Source organism: Capricornis sumatraensis, chromosome 22 (genome assembly GCF_032405125.1).
Source record: "Capricornis sumatraensis isolate serow.1 chromosome 22, serow.2, whole genome shotgun sequence".
Taxonomy (NCBI): domain Eukaryota; kingdom Metazoa; phylum Chordata; class Mammalia; order Artiodactyla; family Bovidae; genus Capricornis; species Capricornis sumatraensis.
This window is the reverse complement of record NC_091090.1, coordinates 41,183,390-41,204,436: the sequence shown is the minus strand read 5'-3', so window position 1 is coordinate 41,204,436 and position 21,047 is coordinate 41,183,390. Positions and strand designations below refer to the sequence as shown.

General features: G+C 43.3%; 1 protein-coding gene across 1 annotated transcript in view; it reads right to left on the bottom strand.

The window, feature by feature from the left end:
• Positions 1 to 21,047, bottom strand: part of MBOAT1 (membrane bound O-acyltransferase domain containing 1) — a 114,889-nt gene that overhangs the window by 6,865 nt on the left and 86,977 nt on the right. Inside the window, exons 6-12 of the mRNA XM_068960676.1 lie at positions 20,758 to 20,812; positions 18,666 to 18,849; positions 16,406 to 16,598; positions 10,755 to 10,858; positions 8,303 to 8,367; positions 6,231 to 6,363; positions 3,300 to 3,451 (exon numbers count right to left, since the gene is read on the bottom strand). Of these exons, the coding sequence (XP_068816777.1) occupies positions 3,300 to 3,451; positions 6,231 to 6,363; positions 8,303 to 8,367; positions 10,755 to 10,858; positions 16,406 to 16,598; positions 18,666 to 18,849; positions 20,758 to 20,812 (886 nt within the window). The remainder of the gene's footprint in view (positions 1 to 3,299; positions 3,452 to 6,230; positions 6,364 to 8,302; positions 8,368 to 10,754; positions 10,859 to 16,405; positions 16,599 to 18,665; positions 18,850 to 20,757; positions 20,813 to 21,047) is intronic.

Here is a 21,047-nt window from a genome sequence, read left to right as displayed (position 1 = left end):
AGATCTGGCCAGATTCAGAGAGTCTCTCCTACGAGTTTCTGAAAAAGAATGGTTTTAAAAAGATTCTGAAAACACTTTTGAGAGGCAATCTATAATAGCCATTGGCAACAGCTATGCAGCTGTTAATCTAATTTTAATTAATTTGAATTTTAAGTTGAAAACTGTTTCTCAGTCACACTACACACATTTCAAAAGCTCGGTGGCCACATGTGCTGGTGGCCAACCTACTGGATGGCATTTCAGTCACTGTAGAAACTTCTACTGGACAGAGCTGACCTAGGTAGGGAATTTAAATGATATACATAAGCAAAGAGGAGAACAAAATACCACTTAGGCTGAATTACTTGAAACTGACAAAAGTGACAGAAATGTCAATTTCACTCTAAACAAAGGTTTGTGTGCGTTTTAAGTAAAGTAGGTTGTTTTTAAAAGGAAATGGAAATCTCCTGAGAGTGATCTGGACTGAATGATTTCTTTCCCTAAAGCTCCTGCCTACATATAGAATTTGGCATGCTTAGTTGGTTAAATGCATGTGACCACAAACAAATCACCACTTGTGTGTGACTCCCAAGTGATAACATTCTTCCAAAGTATTTTCTCCTACAGAAACTTTTAGTGACTGCACTGCTCCTCTTGCTGTTTAAAAAAAAAAAAAAAACTTTGCAAGTGAAACTTGGGTTTTGCTGTGTGACATCTGTTAAATTACTCACCCTCTCTGAGCCTCCATGGCCATAAATAACAACAGGGATAGTGATACCTACCATTCTCTCCTCGGCTCACTGCTGTACCTCGGATTGGTTCTACACTCTTCCCACACTCATGTTTCTCAGGGCTTCTTCCTTACAATGGAGCTTCTCTGTGCTGCTCCCAGGGTTTGCAGCACAACCCACAGTGCTCCAGCCGCCCCCTCAGTACCCCCACACACTCTATTCCTGCTTCACACTCCCATGGTGCAGCCTCCAGGAAAGAAAGCTCAATGCTTTCTCTCAAGAGTCAGATTCTTGTTACATGCACCTTGTACATGGGACATGGTACAAAATCTTTGGACCATTCACTCAAGGGTCTGATCTTGGTGGGTATTTAAAAATCTGTCAGTTATTTCCTATCACTTCTATCAATCTATCTCCTCCACAGAAGTAGGAATGAGCTCTGTCTTTCGTTCACCCTCCCAGTCCCAGCGTCTAGAGCAGTGCCTAGCATGCTGTGCTGTGCCAAGGCGCTTCAGTTGTGTCTGTGCAACCCTATGGACTGCAGCCTGCCAGGCTCTTTGGTCCATGGGGTTCTCCAGGCAAAAATACTGAAGTGAGTTGCCATGCCCTTCTCCAGAGCATCTTTCCGACCCAGGGATTGATTAAATGATATTGAGTTGAATACAGGCACTTCTGCTATAATATGACACACATATTCCTGGAAAAAAATATTGCATCTAGCAACATCATGTGCTTAAAATACCAGGGCTGGGGTGGGTATGTTTCGCCTCTCCCCAGTTTCTTTATCTGCATAGTGACTTAGATTTTCCAAACACTGGGGGAACCCTCAGCCCTAGCCATCTGACTTAGGAATGCAAATCAATGTGTGTCAACGCCTGTTTAAAAAAAAAAAAAAACTGTTTAACATAATTCCTTGTTTATTTCACGGTTCCACTTCTCTATAAAAGGTCATCTCCTCACTAGCAGCTCTCTCCTCTTTCTTCTCTCCAAAGAAATGGGGGAAAAGGACCCAGGATTACCAGTTAGAAGCAGACACCTCAAAACCTATGAGACTTTTTGTAACCTGAGCACTAACAAAGACAATTAGCACCCAAGCCCAAAACTTGGACAGCCCAGCAGAATAGCTGGACTGGGCTTAAAGGCTGCTTCAGAGAGTGTTAAAATGTACAAGATAATAAAGGGCAAATGCTGGCTGGAGGGCACTTAGATAAAGTGAAAGAAGTCGCTTGGTCATGTCCAACTCTTTGCAACCCCATGGACTGTAGCCCATCAGGCTCCTCCATCCATGGGATTCTCCAGGCAAGAGTACTGGAGTGGTTGCCATTGCCTTCTCCAGGGGATCTTCCCAACCCAGGGATCAAACCCAGGTCTCCCGCACTGCAGGTGGACACCCACCAGGGAAGCACTAGATAAGGGGAAGAAAAATAGAACAGTGAGCAAGTGGGGCTGCTCGGAGGGAGGGGGCATCGGAGGGAAAACCAAGGTGGTGCAGGCTTCGGGGGTGGGTGCCTCTGGGAAAAGGGAGCCTAGTGCAGATGGGACGGCTCATGGCTCCTACCTCTGTAGCAGCTGAACTGAGGGTTTTTTGGCCGAAGATTATAATTCTTTTCCCACTATTCCTGCATCCCTTGTCTAGAAAAATCTTTATATAAACCAGTTCAACTTCCATCTGGACATAACTCCTACGACCTAACTGGAATTACAGAAACAGACTTCAACCTGGAAACCCTGATGCCTGTACTGAGCAGTGAGAGTATCTTTGGTCAGTCCTAACCAGTGTGTCCAGTCTCTGATGTACCATAAGGCACCTTTGCATGTCTATTTCCAAGCCACTTTTCTGACTGTAGCTATGGCCCAAACTTAACCTACAAAAGTCCCTGCAGATCAGTAAACGACGCAAGTCACTATTTATCAAGTACAGACTACAACCTCAGACACTGGGCTGAGCCCTTGCACGTCTGCCTTATTCAGTCCTGACAAAGGTGATGAATTCTATTCTTACCTTCATTTTACAGTTGAGAAAACACAGGTAGAAGAGGTTAATAACTTGCCAGAGGTCACATAACCATTTCTCTGAGAGTAGAAAAATATGGCTAATTCAACAGGGAGTGAAACAATACAAGTAATCAAGAAGAGGTTTGCAGTTCAGCAGGAAGGCTGGTGTCTGAATACAAGGACCTGACATCCTTTCCCTAAAGGCCTCGTCCGTGGGGTGAATCCAGTTGCTGCCTGCTTCTGTCCCTCCTGGGGTGCCCCACGGCCTCCAAAAGCGCCTAACCCCAGGAGAAACAGGTAAGGGCAGTGAACTCACCCTCTGAGCTTGTAATCCAAACAAATGCCTTCGGATAAGCATCCCTTACTTACATCAGGAATGGCTCGAGGGCCACTCTGCCCCACCTGCATTACTGTTTGTCTGTTGGCATCTCCAGGACAGACACTTCCTCCTAAAGCTTTCTCTAGGCATTTTTCCATCGAAACCGCACATAGAAACTGTCAGTACTGGCTGATTCAGCTCACCAGCTCCTAAGTCAAACACAGAGGTTACCAGACAAGTTTTCTACAGAGCAATCGTGAACAAGCGACACTTACTTATATAAGCTGATGGTGGGTTCCACGGCCAACATAACGAAGGGGGCCACCGTGTAAGAGACGGCCAGCTGAGTGACAGCCCAGGTGACTATGTCATAAACAACCTTGAGGGCTTTTGAAGAAAGGAAGTAATGTCTGTAGTTTTTCCTCACCTGCTTGCCAAGGAAGTCGTGGGGGGGGGGGGGGTGGCGGGGTGCAAAAAATAAAAACTTTTATTCCATGCATGCATGTAGTATACTTCAGGAACACAGGAGATAAAAACTACCAACCGTCTGAGTTCTATTTTCAACCAAAAATACCATTATAGTTATTTTTAAAAAGTACACATCCATTCATTGTAGAAAAATGTTTAAAGAACAACTAAGCAGAGTCAGATTTTTTTTTAACATCTCCCAGAAAAGCATTGTTGAAAAACCCTTTGAAGTCTCTCTTCTATTCATACATATTCATATTTACATTTCCAATGGCATCACTAGATGGTTAGCCTGTTTTTTCACTTAGCAACATAGCATGGACTTTTTTCTATGTCAGTAAATATTAATCTGACACAATTTTAATTATGGGAAACTCTGTAAACAATTCTGTGATGTATATCCTTGTAGAAAAGTCTCTGCACTGTGTCTTATTTCCTTTGAATAATGGTGAAATATAATAGTGTAATAATGAGAGCTGCCATTTATTGAGTGCTTACAGTATGCCAGGCCTGTGCAAATTTTTTATGGGTATCATCGCTGACTCTCCCCACGAGCCTATCATGTAAGCATCATTATGCCCATTTTAGAGACAAGGAAACAGAACTCTTTGAGATGAAAAATGGTGGGTGTCAAAAGATTTGTAGGTCTTTGGACACAGAGTTGGTTCCAGAAAGACACCCGATTTCCAGATGCCAGAACCAAAGACAGAGTTGAAACAATGGCTGGTTTAAAGGCAGGTCAGCCCCAAAGCAGGAAAGCCATCCCAGGGCTGCCTAGCGGGGTAAGGACTCTTCTTGGCTCTAAGGTCCTCTAGACGGAGGCTGGAGGGCCATCCATGGGCAGTACTGAGAAGCACGTAAGAGATTTTATTACGTAACTTCCTGGGCCTGAGACACTTCATAACTGTTTGAGTTCATTCTCCCTTTGCGGGGTGGGGGCGGTGGGAGGGGAATGGAAACACTGTTCTATCAACCCTCTCTCCATCTCTTATCCGACTCTTTGTGGAAAACATTCCAAGGTCACCCAACAGGCTTTATATACTGGGTTGGCCCAAAAGTTCATTTGGGCTTTTCCAAAAGATGTTACAGAAAACCTCGAACAAATTTTTGGCCCAACCTAATAAATCAATGTTTTTATACCAATTAAGATCAACTGAATGAAAGACATTTTAAGAAATAATACTCTGAATGTATTAAAAAAATTCTAGCCTTTGTCTTTCCATCTATTTTTTAGTTTTATGACCCAAGTTGGTATATGAATGGGAAAAAAGAAAATGCTTGCTTTCACTGCACAAGTATGTACAATATATACTGTTATTGTTCCTGTTTAGTCACTAAGTCATTTCCAACTCTTCTGCGACCCCCATGGACTGTAGCCGAGCCAGGCTCCTCTGTCCTTGGGATTTCCCAGGCAACAATACTGAACTGGGTTGCTATGAAACTTTAAACTGTGCTAATCAGGATAATCAATTATCCATCTCGTTCACACAACAAACATTTATATAAATAAAATATTGGGTCAGCTAAAAAGCTGCATACAAATTTTTCTACAAGTGCTTAAGGAGAAACACGAGTGAACTTTTTGGCCAACCTAATAAAAACCCCATGGGTGAAGAATTTTGTTCACTGTAGTAGCCCAGCACCTACTGACATATAAAAGGGCTCCTAAAATATTAATCGAACAGATGAATTCAAGAATGAGTCAACAGCTGAAAGAAATCCTACTCTACCCGCTTTCTCCACTGAACAAACAGGAAGATGTTATCTGTTTATACGAGATGTTTCCCGTTTACACTAGATGTTGTCTCTATTCCCAGCAGTAGACCAGGAGTAGGGACCACATCCCTTCTGTTCTCCATTTTTCCCTCCAGTATCCATCACAGCACTTGGCATGTAGGAGGCACTCAATAAACATATTTTTTTTAAAATAAAAGAGTGAATAGCTTTGTTGGGGCTCCTAAACCCACATCTAAAATACCAGCTCAACAAATCTCATTAAAAGCTCTTGGCACCTGAATCACTATCAAGTACTGAAATGAAATAAAATTCAAAGCTCTGTATCTGACAGTTAGAATACACTGGCTTGTAATTACTTTGGTACATGTTCACCTCATTTTTGAGGACTTTTTTTTTTTTTAATTCTGTCATTATTCTTGCTCTGCAGCCAGCAAATCACAGGAACAGTCTAGGACAAACTGAAGCCTACTCCTAAAACCTAGAGAACTAAATTTATAAAATTCACGAAGGACTTTACACAAACTCAATTTAATTGGATCAAACATGAGAGGTTAGAGAAATCTTGAAGAGAACAGTTCCTGTGGCTGCAATTTTTACAATTGCTCAAAGATCAAATTATTTTTAGGTGTAGGATTATGAAAAGAGACATTATGTATAGTATAAGCAAAATGAAGTTTTATGGAATCTCCATGGATGAATAACAATAGTCACCTGTAATTAGTAGCCTTTAATGATTAAAAATATTTTCATCTCTTAAGGTACTAAACATTGTTCCTAAAAGTCCTTTTGCTTTGTAAACACTCCCTATAAGTAATATGAAAATGAAATAGTTAACCATTTTATGACCATAAGTTCCTATATACTGAAATATTTCTCTAATGGGAAGACTTCTGTTGATTTCTCAAAACATCACTCCCACCATGGTCCCCAATCTGCTGGGCCCTAAAAGACAACACACATACAGGCATCTGATTACTAAGGAATAACCAAAGGAAGCTTACCGTTCTGGCTGCTAGAGTGACAAGGATTCCAGTTAAGAAGGTGAAGTAGTACCCAGGGTAGACACCGTGCCATAAGGCAGACAGGATGAAGGTCAGCACCGTGGGGTACCAGGGAACCCGCTCGTAGCACACACTGAAGACAGGAAGGCACAACGAGTCACAGGTCAAACATGTCAGGGATTTTTACCGGCACCTGCATCTTTTTGGATCCAGTCAGGCAGAATCACTTGATGATCCATTGAGGGCATGCCTGCCTAACCCTCATCAGGGACTCACAGTGTAGCCCAAGCAGCCTTGAACTCTAGTTTTCTTAAACACTAAGAGTCATGTCCAACTCTCTGGTAACTCCCAAGGACTATAGCCCGCCAAGCTCCTTTATCCATGGGATTTCCCAGGAAAGAATACTGGAGTGGGTTGCCATTTCCTTCCCTAGGGGATCTTCCAGATTGGAAAAGTGCCCTTGGCTCTAAAACATTTAGAACCAGATAAGGGTCCTCATTTAGTGGAATTCATTTACTTTCCACACTGGCCCCAATGCCACCTTAAAAAAAGCAAAAACAAAACCACTGCAGCCTTCTCATCTCTCCTGGGCATGACTCCAGCACAAAATCAACACACCAGTTACAGGGCCTCTTCAGTTCTCAGTGTCCACTGGATTCCAATCCATGGATTTGCCTTAAAGAGTGAGGGCGTTATGAGACTCCAGGAACTGCCAGTCAATACCCTGGAGATCTCTGGCTTCTTGGTTGTTTATTAAAACGAAGTGACAGGGGACTTCCTCCCAAATCCAGTCTACAGGTTGACAGTGGTACCCTGGGGAGCAACTACATGGCTTCCTAAATGAGACAGCCCAGATGAAAAATAAATCCTAATAGTCAAAAGTAACCAAGTTAAAACCAAACTAAGGATCACGGCTGTCTCTTTATGGGAAGAAAGGGAATGCATTTGAGGAAAGAAACAAGGGTGGGATTCCATGTGAAATATTTCTTCTTGAAATGAGAGGTACTTTGTATGGGTGTTTGTTTCTTACCTCTCTGTACCTTCTTGAATGAATGAAATATTCCATTTTCTAAAATGATTTTTTAAAAATATTTCATTTTTAATATATATGTTCACATAAAAAATATTTATGTAGAACAAGCTCCTAGTGGAGACTATAGGATTCTCAATACATTGGGGTCATTCAATACACAGAAATAGAGGTTTATGCTAAACTGATTCACAAAATTAATAGCAATAATTTAAGGGCAAATTTTCAAAATGTGCATGTTCAGATTAATTGCATGAGTGTACTTTGGCAGAACTGTTATACTTTGTCTCTTCTTTGACCCCAGTGTTTTAACAAGATGAAAAATGCTACTTATCAAAAACAGTAGAACTGACAATTTAATATTTTTATACTCTCTCTGCACTCATGTAATAGGAATATTCATGAGCTAGAGTCTGCTGCTTCGAGGATAGCATGTCATTAGTTCCATAAGAAGTCATATTTCTAATTTTAGCATGTGTAGAAAAACAAAAGGACAGAGAAATACCGAAAATACAAAGTTAAAAAGCATCAACATGTGGGGGGCACCATAAAGTTTTCAATGCTAAACAGCAGTCTTCCGTGACGTGATGTTGACATTGACCCTCCTTGACACCTGAGCAATAGGCTGTCCTCCAGATAAGCAGTAGCACATCACAGAGGTTAAGAGCCTGGCTCTGGAGCTGCACTGGACTCATATTTATTACTCCTTAGCTGTGTGACTTTGGGCAAGTTACACACCCCCTGTGCCTCACTTTCCTCATTTGTAAAATGGAGATAATAAGTACCAACACCTCATGGGATTGCTGTGAGAATTGCTGGTACACAGGAATGACATTAGCAAGTATTTGGTACAGTGAAATAAATATACTACATTGTGAGCTTCTCAAATTATTCCTACTTTTTCGTTGACACAGCATAGATGTTAATACCAAACCAAAGTGCCAGCTGACATGACCCAGCAGACTACAGCTGTTCATCTAACGCTGCCCATCTAAACATATCCCAGCGCCATGAGTAACAAGGTCGTTTTTGTTTTCCTTACCGCTTTAGCCAAGTAGCTGTCTGAATATTCCAGTTTTCTACGTACACTTTGAAACTTGTGGCAGTCTAGAAAGGAGAAAATAACACCTATCATTAGCTTTAAATATCCCCAGAAACGGAAAGTCCTCCCCAGAATTTCCCTGGCGGTAGACTAGATGTACTATTTCCACGGTGATGACTGACTCAGGGGCAGCTCAGCTGCTCCACTGTACACAGTCAGACTTTATGGGCTTCACAAGATTTCCTTTGCAACTAAAACTTGGCTCGCAATTTCTCTCAAAATCTATTTTCAAATTATAGGATGACCGAAAGAATGTTTTGTGGGTTTTCCTTCCATTCTGGTTAAACACCAAACCCAAGTCATCTGCATTTTAAAACTAAACCCTCTAAAATGGGATTTGCCACAGGAAGAGCTTCATCCTGTGACTTTAGAGCCCTTCCGGAGACACCTTGAATTCAATTGTCATCGTTTCACTCTGGGGCCAGCTATAAACTAGGTCAGTCTGGTACAGTTACTCTGCAGGTAGCTACACAGGTTCAAATGCTTCCAATTGTATCTAGAATAGTAAGGAGATTTCACGCATGAAGGAGTCACAATACAGAGAAGAAAACAAAATATCACCCCGCCAGCATGATGCAGGTAGATCAACCATGCAGAAAGATTCCAAAATAAGTCATCAACTGGGTTTTCTAATTAAAAAAAAATTTAATAAAGGCTGGTTGTAGAAAGCACGTAGCAAACATTTAAGAACTAGAATTCCTAATGAACTTGGAAAATGTAGATGTCCCTGTTTTCTGTTTCAACCATAAGAAAATCTTAGGCCACACGTTGGCCTAATGTAATATGTTTGGAAGGAGTGGAGGAAGAGGGAGAATGCATCAATGATGGACAGACAGATTTCTGTACTATGAACTTTTAGTTTCAACACCCTAAGGCAGGGGTCTCCAACCTCCAGGATCTAATGCCGGATGATCTGAGGTGGAGCTGATGTAATAACAATAGAGATGAAGTGCACAATAGATGTAACCAGCTTGAATCACCCTAAAACCATTCCCCGCCCCTGGTCCGGGAAAAAATCGTCTTCCACGAAACTGGTCCCTGGTGCCTAAAAGGTTGGGGACCGCTGTCCTAAGGAGTTTTATTTATCCATTTAGCCATCTTCCATGGCTAAAAAAATGCTATCCTCACAGATCCAAGAGTGCCTAAATTAAATCAGACTTCCTTGGTGGCTCTCCTTAGCTCCTGGCTATATATCAGCTTCACTGGAAATACAAACTTTCTCCTCCTGGTGTTCTTTCATAATAAATACGACTCAGCATCACCCAGAACACATGCCCACAGTGAGAGGTCTCTGTCTTCGGGGCACAGTGGAGGGGTTGGTGGGCAGCCGGAGGTCCAGGGGACCCATTCTGAAGGCCCATTTACCCTCAGCATGCCAAAGTAGCCAGCCGAGATCTGACAGTTTTGAGGATGAGAAGAATTTCAGTGGGAAAAGGGAGGAAAGTCATAACACATTGCTCTCTGACATCATCTAGATAGAAAAACAAAAGAGAGGGGTTGTTCTGGAGGCTAGATTGTGTCCATTCAAGTGAAGAGAAGCCCCAAGTGTCAAGAAGGTGGAGGCTGTCCCCTGGGCCTCCCTGTGGGTGGGGAAACCCACCAAATGTGGGCAGCAGGGGGTCAGTCTCCACCTCCCAGGCTTCCTGCCCTACATGGACCGCCTCTTTCTGCCTTGACTCTCCAGTGGCATAGCCAACAGCAACCATGAGTCTCCTGGCTGGAGAACCAGCACTTCTGTACACTGAGAATCGTGCCCTCCGGCTGCAAGGGGGAAAAGGGCCAGAGGCTCGGCATTCCTTTCAGCTCTGACGGATGACAACGCCAAGGAGATCAAGGAGGAGGTGGCCCCAGAGAGATCACCTCTAGAGATGGAAATGATAATACCGTGAACTGTGGTCCAAGAACAAAGCCAGTGAAAGAGAAAACACCCCTCTAATTCTAGAGGCCCAAAAGCTGTGCACTGTTGCAATTCTTAAAAGCAGATGCATCGTTCCGAAAGGAACCACAGAAAACACTGGCAATACAACTGCTAGTCTGTATCTTTGCAGAAAGGAGAATGTCACCAAGAGAAAATGACATCTCCACTTTCTAGTTGGTACAACAGGAGTGTAAACAACCAAAAGATTTTCCTGGCTCTTTGGCAGGCTTTCTGTGTATCATTATTACTACTAGAACCATTAATACTGCCAAGAAAGTAGGTATCTTAAAATATATATATATAAGAAAAAAAGTTCTGAGATACAGAATGTTTCAGAGACTGCTGGAGCCAGCATTCCCTGACAGTGGCTTTTTTTTTGGACACTAACGAGGACCTCCCATGTATACCACACTCACAGCACACCACTTGCTTTATTCACAACGGCAGCGTCATTCACAAGCATGATACACTCACCTCAATTTTCCAGATGTTTAGGTTAGAAAGCAGATCCCAAGAGAAATTTCCATTCTTATCCACTCCGCTGAACCCAAAGCCAGCTGCGTTGTTCACTGCATCAGCTATGGTTTTTAAAACAACACATTAGGATGTGGGACAGAAGTCACATTGCTGCTTTCAAAGATAACTAAATGTCTGTCTAGCTTTAAGAGGAAGAGAGATGGCTGCAGTTTCCTTGAGAAAGAAACCGGAATATATTTACAGGATCTCCTGGTACCACCAAGAGTCAGAGTTTTGGCGCTTGGGTGACGTCAACTTTTATTCATTTTTATTCATTCACTAGCATTTTGTGAGCACCTGCTAACTACGAAGGAAGATGCTCACAGAACGTGCAGAATGAGAAAAAGAGAGATGGAGAAACAAAACAGAGAAACAGGAAGATTTCGAGACCAGCTAGATATGAGGGGGGAAAGGAAAAAAGGTGGAAATATTTACATAGAAGCTCAGAAGACAGAAGGACCTCCATCCAAGAGCTGTCATTAACGATGGCAGGGCACAGGCTGATAGCATCGCATCTGGAAGAGAATCAGCTCTGAAGGAGAAACTGAAGCTCATTCTGGACATGTTAAGCATGGCGTGTCAGTAGGGCTATTGGTTGGGACGGCCAAGATACACTTAGAACCATTTAGAACTTACGAAAAAGAACAGTACCAGAGCTGTGAATTTGGAGGCAGCTGCCATAGAGGCCACACGCATACACGCTAAGTCGCTTCAATCGGTGTACAACTCTCTGCGACCCCTTGGACTGTAGCCCACCAGGCTCCCCTGTCCGTGGGATTCTCCAGGCAAGAATACTGGAGTGGGCTGCCACTGCCCCTCCTCCAGGGGATCTTCCCGACCCAGGGATCAAACCCACATCTCTTATATCTCCTGCATTGGTAGGCGGGTTCTTTACCACGAGTGCCACCTGGGAAGCCCGCCAAAGAGCCCACACGTGGACACAATGACCAAATTCACCCTGCCGACACAGTCAGTCTAAAAGCTCCTGTGTCCACCTTTATTTCACTTCACTGAACTCTGTGAAGCCATCCCCTGCTGTATTTCATTTCTGATCAGTTCCTTCATGATATTTTTTACACTCAGAGAGAGACCTGATGAAATCAACACACTTGTATTACGATGGCCAAGATTATTTTCTTTCAAGTTCACTGTTAGGATATTTCCTTAAAAATAATCAAATGAGCTTTTTAACAGATTAAAAGGAAAAACATGGTCATATTAACAGATACAGAGATGACATTCCACAGAATTCATCTTTTCCTAATTAAAAACAAACATCCGCTCACCAAAACCCCTAAATCTTTGCAAACAAAGAAGCGAACTTAACTTAATACAGCAATCTACAGAGGACAAATAAACAAATAAGCAGCTAATGTACTTACGTGATGCTTGTTCCAACTTTTGATAGTTATGAGTAAAGCTGCTATAAACATAAAAAAATCACACTAATGAAGTTGTAGAGCCTGAGATCTGGGGGAGATCTCAGAGAAACCCTTCCCATAGCTCTGTTCATTCCGTTTCCAGGGGAGTTGAGGTCCAGCTTCACGCTAGACTTCTGAAGGGCTAGTGGGAAGAAAAACCACCCCCTCAAAGTTTGCCTGCTTTCCTTTTGGCACCGTTGATGCGTTAAAACTGCTTATCTTACGCTTAGCTTTACTGTAAAATGACCTGGTTTCTTTCAGAGAAGGGAGGAAAGAAATGAGTCCTGAGATCTCTTTCTCCCATGCCGACTGGAGGGAAACTCAGTGGAAAAGGAGGAGGACACAGCCAGGGTGCAGCAGCTAGAGATCAAGAATTTACACTGTGTGGTCACAGATGGCGAAGGACAGAATTAAACAAAACCAGGAGAGGACACGCTCTTGAGGGCCGGGCTGATGCTGCTGGGACCAGCACAGCAATCCAGGCACACCCTGTCCCATCTCCAGCCTCAGATCTAAAACACACAGAAGAATAACAATTTTTTTTTTTTGGTCCTTAAATATTTTCCCAGGATTCTGTAGAGCATTCCACAGACATTTCTCATTTACTGTTCACAATGATGTGAAGATGGTGGTTAACACTACCATTGGCGTGGAATGGTGATCTCCTGGGTTCCTTTCTCCACTTGGGAGTGGGGTCAATTCATGGCCTTGGGAGAGCTGTCTAACTTCTAGGAACCTGTTCTCATGAGTGGATGTCATAACAGTACCTATTTTAAAGGGATGCTGAAAGGATTAAACCAAATTGAATATATGTAGAGTGCATAATCGGAGAAGGCAATGGCAGCCCACTCCAGTACTCTTGCCTGGAAAATCCCATGGATGGAGGAGCCTGGTAGGCTACGGTCCATGGGGTCGCTAAGAGTCGGACACAACTGAGTGACTTCACTTTCACTTTTCACTTTCATGCACTGGAGAAGGAAATGGCAACCCACTCCAGTGTTCTCGCCTGGAGAATCCCAGGGACGGGGGAGCCTGGTGGGCTGCTGTCTATGGGGTCGCACAGAGTCGGACACGACTGAAGCGACTTAGCAGCAGCAGAGTGCATGATACAGGGCCTGGCCCAAGTCAACAGTCAAGAATGGTTAGCTGCCACCATCATCATTATTACTGCCACCCCCATCTTGCTAGTAAGAGGTCTAAAGCTTAGAGATGTTAACATTAAGATCACTCAGTCCCGCCAGGTGTGCAGGTCTTCCCTGGTGGGCCAGTGGTTAAGACTTCGCCTTCCAATGCAGGTTCGAGTCCCTGGGTGGGGAGCCAAGATCCCACATGCCTTCGGGTCAAAAAACCAAAAGATAAAACAGATGCGGTACTGTAACAAACTCAATAAAAACTATAAAAGTGGTCCACATTAAAAAAAAAAAAAAAAACAGAAAAGATTGCTCAGGTGGTAAACAGTGCCAGACTCTGAACACTAGGACTCTGATTCTTCCAGCCTGATTGGCTAGGAGCCATCTAAAAGATAAGTGTAAGAACCAGAAGAGGTGGCTCTCAGAACTGCCGCATTTAGACACGGTCGGAATTCCCTACTCCCTTCAGTGCACCCTGCCACCTTTTATCCAAGACTGATCTTGCCTTAGAGCAGTTAGAATCTCTAAGTTCACCAGTCCAAAACTGGCTTCCCTTACACTGCACACGGCTCTAATGTATAACGGAAGATAAATTCATTGGACACCCCTATTTGGGCATCTGTGATCTTTAGAACACAGCCTGGGCTATAATTGAGTCTCACTAATTAGTACTAATTAGTAGGAGAAAAACCACTAGCCTCATATGCTAAGTCCAAAGAAAATAGCTCTATTCTTTCAATAGAAACGGTAACTACAACTAGACGTACACAGCGCAAGTGAGCAGAGATTCATCAAGAGGCCAGCTTTAAGGATTAAATTTATAATTGTGTATAATTAGTACATCAATTATATGTAAATGGTGTCTGAAGGAGCTGGATAAAACAATTATTCGGTTAAGCAGTTTAAATATTCCCTGTTACACTATTCATTGCATCTTATAAATAATACAAAGGTTAATTTCAGACCAGCCCATGCGATCTAAACTAATACAAACTTCAAATTGAGGCCATGCAAATTAATGAAGCGTTTCTACTGAAGCTACCAAAAACAATGAAGAAAGGCTGGTAGGGAAGAAAAGACAAAGAGGTAAGTCCACAGAGAAAGCAATCCATGGGAAGGGTTATTTCTCTACTCTAAATATCTGGGGTCACTCCACAAAGGGCAGAGTGAGGCTGGACACCCCTGTGTCCTGCAACCGCCTCCCCGCCCAGATTCCCACCAGTACAACCCACCTCGTGTTAGACTTTCCCTACGAGGCCACGGAATGGCCTTTCTTTCCTCCTTAAATCAGGAGCCGATTTAGTCCAGAAGCCAGCCCATAAACCCTGGGGTACAGAATATGGGAGCAGGAATGGGAGGGAGAAGGGGGAAAGAAAGGGAGGAAAAGTGAAGACGTAGAAGTTAGGAAAGGAGTGAGATTCTATCACACACCCTCTCCAGGTTGGAGCAAAGGGAAAAGTCTACTTCAGTAGAAAAACACACCCAGTGTTCCGAGTAGCGCTCTATCCAGAGGACGCATAATGCCCACCTACTAAGGAAATGACTCTTCAATAATAAAGCATCTGCAGGAAAGGCAGTCAGATACAAGGAGACTCTGGAAGCCTCGCCCGAGGACCAATCCATACACGTCATCTCCTCTCATCCTGTCACTGGCACAGCTCTGGGGATGTACTGCCTGGTGGGTATACATGTCTGTGGCCCCACTGAGCGCAATGACCATGAGGGCTGAGATGTCCTACCTTTGAGTTCCTCATAGCACAGAGCCTGGTACTCAAGAAAAACTCCTTGCATTAAATTGAATGGGACCGGGAACAAACTTTCCCACACAGCAAATTTTGGAAAAGCTCTTACGTCTCTCTCCGGGCAAGTGTGGCATAAATTCTGCACTGCACTGCACTTGCCTCTGAACACTGTGACCTTTAAAAAATCATTTGGACCAGGAGCAGGGAAGAAAGAGGAATGGGGGGATCACTGCTCTGTTGAAAGGACAGCGTTTCTGTCTCAGGTGATGGAGAAAGTTCTGGAGATGGATGGTGGTGATGGTTGCATTGTTGTGAGCGAACTCAATGCCATTAAGTTGTACACTATAGGGGGATAAAATGGCAAGTTCTACATTATGTATATGTTACCACAATAAAAAATGATAAATGAATAAATCAGTAGTTATAAACTTGAATTGGGTGCTAAAAACTTAAGAGTATGAAATGAGAGAACTCAGTTAAGCGCCGCACCCTTATGGAATATGGTCTACTAGGAACCGAGTTTAATAATCTACTTGATTTCATAAACCAAGTCACTGTTCCCTGACATCAGGCCCCCAAGTCACTTGCAGCTAAGGTGTTAAACTTCCCCTCCTGAAAGTCTTCCAAGTGCGAAACAGATATTCCTTATGGTTACCATGCCTTATCAAAATACTTTACCATTCTTGGTATGTAAATAGAAGGTTTATTGCTCACCTTAGCAAAGGTTTAAACTTTTCTAGTGTAAAACTCTTTAAAAGGAAAAACATAAAAGCTTAATATTGACTAAAGTTACCTTACAGGGGAAAAAGAAAAGTGTGATAATACCCAATTAAGCTTAACTTTCTACCTTAAAATAAAATCACTTGAAATCAGCTTCTTTCTAAGGCATAAAGCTTAACCAGCCATTTCTTAAAAAGTGCACCCTAAATGAGCACATGTATAGGTAAAATTCAGTGTGTATCCTATATTACAGACAACCCAGAAAAATTACAAGAAAGCCAGATCACTCTGGAATTTTTCCTAACTTTCCATTGCCCTAAATAGCCAAGTTTGATGGGTAGAGGCAGTAGGTTCCGAGGTTTGACATCTGTTAATAACACTGGGTTTAAACAATAGCCAGACTTCTTTTCCCCTTATCACAGATAATTGAGAGGAGGGTTACTCTGGAAAGTAGAGTCACCCTGGCTCAACCGCCTTCCATGAGACACCGGACTTTTTTTTTTTTTTTAATTAAGTGATCCAAATATTGCTCTGGCCAAGCCCTCCAAGGAGTAGCATTATTTCCTCATGCACTCAGTGCCCTCCAGCAAACTCACCTAACGTCCAGGCAAAGTAATACTTGGGCTTGGAGGCTTGCATGACGACATATAAGTAGCAGAGTCGGGTCAGAAAGTTTGCTTCATGAACAAACCAGTCGTCAACCAGGGAGGCGACAGGGAAGGTCTTCGTCAGCGTCAGAAACAAAAGGAGAGATACCAAGGTCATGCTCAGTTTGTGCATCACGGCTCCCTGGAAATGGGGGAGAAGAATGAAGTAACTATTCAGAAGACACTGGTGCGTGGAAAACAATTTCAGCAAAGGCATGCTAAGAATAAAGCTGCCCCATGGCTGCTGTGGTAATAGTCTCTAGAAGGAGAGGCAAAGGGCATTATTCCTCAGGGCACAGTTTCAGATGATGGGCATACATGCTGTATTTAGATGCAGGATTCGCCTCTGACACCCCAGGAAGGGATGGATCTTAAAAAAAGAAAAACTCTTACCAGCACATTCTACCATCAAAGGTCAGGTGGTATTATTACCCAAGTGAGAGACCACTTGCTCAGCTGGGTCTGACTCTTTGTGAGCCCATGGACCATATAGCCCACCAGGCTCCTCTGTCCATGGGGTTCTCTAGGCAAGAATACTGGAGTAGATTGCCATTTCCTTCTCCAGGGGATCTTTGTGACCCAGGGATCGAACCCGGGTCTCCTGTGTTGCACACAGATTCTTTACCATCTGAGTCATTAGCGAAGCCCCCAAACATATGCAAAATCAGTAACATTACAGGGTGGCAATCTTCCACCAGAAAGAAAAAGCCACTGGCCGCCTGGTCCTGCAGCCAGCAGAGCCAAGCGAATGGGTCTGAGTGGCCAGCAAGGAGCACAGAGGCTTAGTGAGGAAGGATTCTGGGCACATGATTCCATGTCTGAGGCAGGACGTGGGCAGATAGCCTTACAAACCCTTTCCGGATGGTCTCCATGCAGTCTGCTCTGGGCTTGAGATGTACTGAGGTTTTCAATTCCCCTGGATGGAGTCATTTTGCCCAGATCCCCTGATAGCCAGGAGATGTCAGCTAACACCCAAAGAATTATAGTCCCCAACTTTATAAAAGAGACTACTTTTATTTGTAACAGCGTCTGCCTCACAGGGTGGCTTGGGGTTTCAGCACAGGAATGTTTACAAGGGACTGAGAACAGTGCCGGATTCCCGACATCTCACAGTAGAGCGCATCATGCTTTTCTAACTATTCACCACTAGTGTGCGCCAGCCCCACACATCCATGTGTCTGGCTAAAATGCAACTTCAGAGCTTCATGCTCTCTGTGCACAAAAATGCAAGAGTCTCCTTGGAGGGTGACATGAAAACTCTCTGATAATATTATTTTCTGAATAATGTGACACAGAACTGTTGTGATAGACCCTGCATATAAGCACCTGTGGTTACTCAGATGACGCCCAGCCAGTGACCTCCCTCCTAGATTCTGTCCATAAAGGTCTCTGATTCACCATAAACTGCAGAGGACCTGACTGTGTCAAAACTCGGAAAACATAAGGCTTAATCAATCATTTAAATTTTCAAATACTTATTGTTGCCTGACAGTGGCATTTAAAAAGGATTTAAATTATCCTCAATTTCTCCCTTTCTAATATTACTTCATTCCTTCCATTAATTATAAATTTTCCTTAAATACAGGATATCTGATCTGGATACATTCAGCAGATTTGCAAAGTTCTGTGAGTTATCCTCATGTTGATTAATTTGAGATTAATACACTTCAAATTAAAACATTATTTCAAAAAAACACCTTTTCAACTCTCTACAAGTCAATAAGATGAAACTCACTGACTATAAGGCATGCCAGTATAAAGCTGGTTTCCCTTGCCATAATAAGGCTCTGCAATAAAAAGTACATTTATTTTGGTTCCCACTCTTTCCCCCTTCACCATTTATGACATAGTATCCTTTGGCTGTCTACGAATTTCTATTCATAAAGACACATTTGAAGGTTTTAACTAGCACAATTGTAGGTACATCATAGGCAGTAAATACTGGCTGGTTGGCAAGTAGATTAATTGCTGTAATATTTCTAGCCAATGAGCTTCTCTGTGAAATAAACTCCTGTTGCTCCAACATGGAAACTCCTGCAAATAAATACCAATGTTGATATTTTAAACAGGGGGAAAAGTTATGGGCCAAGCTTTCTGGTAAACTGTTTGGCTTTTTAATTAGAACAATTAAAAGTGACAGTCATCCCTGGCAGCAAAGCTCTACTTCCTAGACCTCTGGACAAATACTTGGCACTAAAAAACAACTTACAGTGGGAGAAGGTTCTGGCAGACTGCGGAAGCCTTTTTCCTTCCAGTTCACTTCCAGCAACTTCATGTGTGTGTGTCTCCCCTCAATGAAGGCTATATAGTCCTTGAAATTGTTACAAGGGCCTGCTATGATACTCATGAAGTTGAGAAGGTAGCTCACATATTCCAAAAAGGAGGGTTTTGCTCTGCAAAAATAAAGTGAAAAGTGGAAGAGTCTTCAGTCTTCGATTTTTCTTTCATATCTGCAAATATGCCCGTTGTAAAGACAGGTGTTGTCTCTGTCGCTTGTTAAATGCTACACGCTCGCTCTTTGTTCTGTTTCTTAAAAAACCCACCTGAGAGAGAAATGTAGTTGAAAGCAAGTTAAGGAGGTGAGTGGCTCAGAGATGGCACGGCACTCTATGGCGCCCTCTGCTGGCCAACCGCAGCTCTACACGCGGAGGGCCAGACCAGGACAAAGGGAGCCTTGAGGCTGGGGAACAAACATTCTTTCAGCCGTCTGTCCACCAGAGAAAATGAAGGTAATAAACATCACGCAGGGTGGGAGCCCGGCCTAATGTGACTTGGTCGAGATGGTGTGAGATGGGAAAACTCCCTCCCAACTGCCAAAATAAATACAAAACAAATGATGGGTGGAACTGGTTTCCACTTGAAGAGGCCACACAAAACTACTGCCGTAGCAGTCTCCCGTCCGCTTTGGCCTCCAGGCATGACGTCCCGGCCAACAGACGGGTAGTGGCAGGAGAACACTCTGCAGAGACCAGTTGTGTCTAGTGTGTGAATATTTTAAAGGGCAGGCTCAGGGCCCCCTTGGTGGTCCAGTGGTTAAGACTCCGCACTTCCAATGCAGGGGGTGCGTGTCTGATCCCTGGTCCAGAAACTAGCATCCCATATGTCTCGCAACCAAAAATAAATGAAGTGCTGGTGCTATTACTGTCTGAGTAGAGGTTCATTAAAAATCGTAACATTGGAAAGCAAAAATAAGTACCAAAGGGCATGCTCTTCTAATGACAGAATTGTGGGGAAAGGATTCCTCACAGGATTAGTCCTCCAGTGTTTACACCTCTATGATGCTCAGCAAAGAAGTTGGTTCATGAGACTCTTGTGATGGTTCTTTCTCCATCGCCTTCAAGTCCCGATTCCTTAATGAAGGAATGAAGCTGGGACCCTGTCTCATACATCCCAGTTATCTCCTGCTACTTTCTGGTATTCATTGGAAGGACTGATGCTGAAGCTGAAACTCCGAAACTCTGGCCACCTGATGCGAAGAACTGACTCACTGGAAAAGACCCTGATGCTGGGAAAGATTGAAGGCAGGAGGAGAAGGGGACAACAGAGGATGAGATGGTTGGATGGCATCACCGTCTTGATGGACATGAGTTTGAGCAAGCTCTGGGAGTTGGTGATGGACAGGGAAGCCTGGTGTGCTGCAGTCCATGGGGCCACAAAGAGTCAGACACGACTGAGCGACTGAACTGAATTCTCTGGTAGGAACTCTCCACCATGGCTGTACCACCCTCCCCCATATGCCATTTTACAGCCTTATCAGTGCTATTCTCCTCTTTACACGGCCTCCCTTCCTCTCTGATGCCCACCCCCTCTCTACGCCACATAACATTGGCCAAAATCCACCTTCAAACTTTAGCTTTCTCCTTCTTCCTCTTGCCCAGCCCATCTTTCTCTCTCCAACCCTATATCCTATCTTCCTTCATGCCAGCATAATCATACTGATGGGCACAGATAAGTGACTGTTTCTTGAGGATGCCCCCCAATTCCAGATAGATGCCCAATAAAAATAATTCTGGAATAAACATTACAACCGCAGTGAAGGAGAATCCTGGGAAACTAAGAAAATTACAAAGCCACCAACCCTTTAATCGAGGGAACCTATCCCACAACTACACCCAAATCCATTTAAAATGACCTATGAACAAGGTTATCATAGCTTACCATTTATAAAAGCCAGACAACCCAGTCTACTGATTGTCCATCAACAGTAGCTTCATTCCATAAACAATATTACATCCATATAAACAAGGAAGAGCTCTGAATACTGATGCCCAAAGGGCTCAAGAATATATTGTCAGACTTACTTTACAGCAAGTCGATGTTGCTCGCTGGAAAGATCTTCAGCCCTTCGACCTAGTCCTGTGAAAAGAAACATTTAGAAATAAGAGGTTTTGGGTGAAGTAGATCACTACATCCTAAAAGAGGCTGATAAAAACTCCTTTGAAAGAAATGATTCATTTTTATTTCATCAGTCATAAAGAGTCTCTGTTTTCCTGTTTTGTTTTTTTTTTTAAGTGCCCTGGATCAAAGAGCCACCAATAAGTACATGAGTGAGAAGGAAAGTCTTTATAGGTTCTTAGGAAGAGGGGAGGAT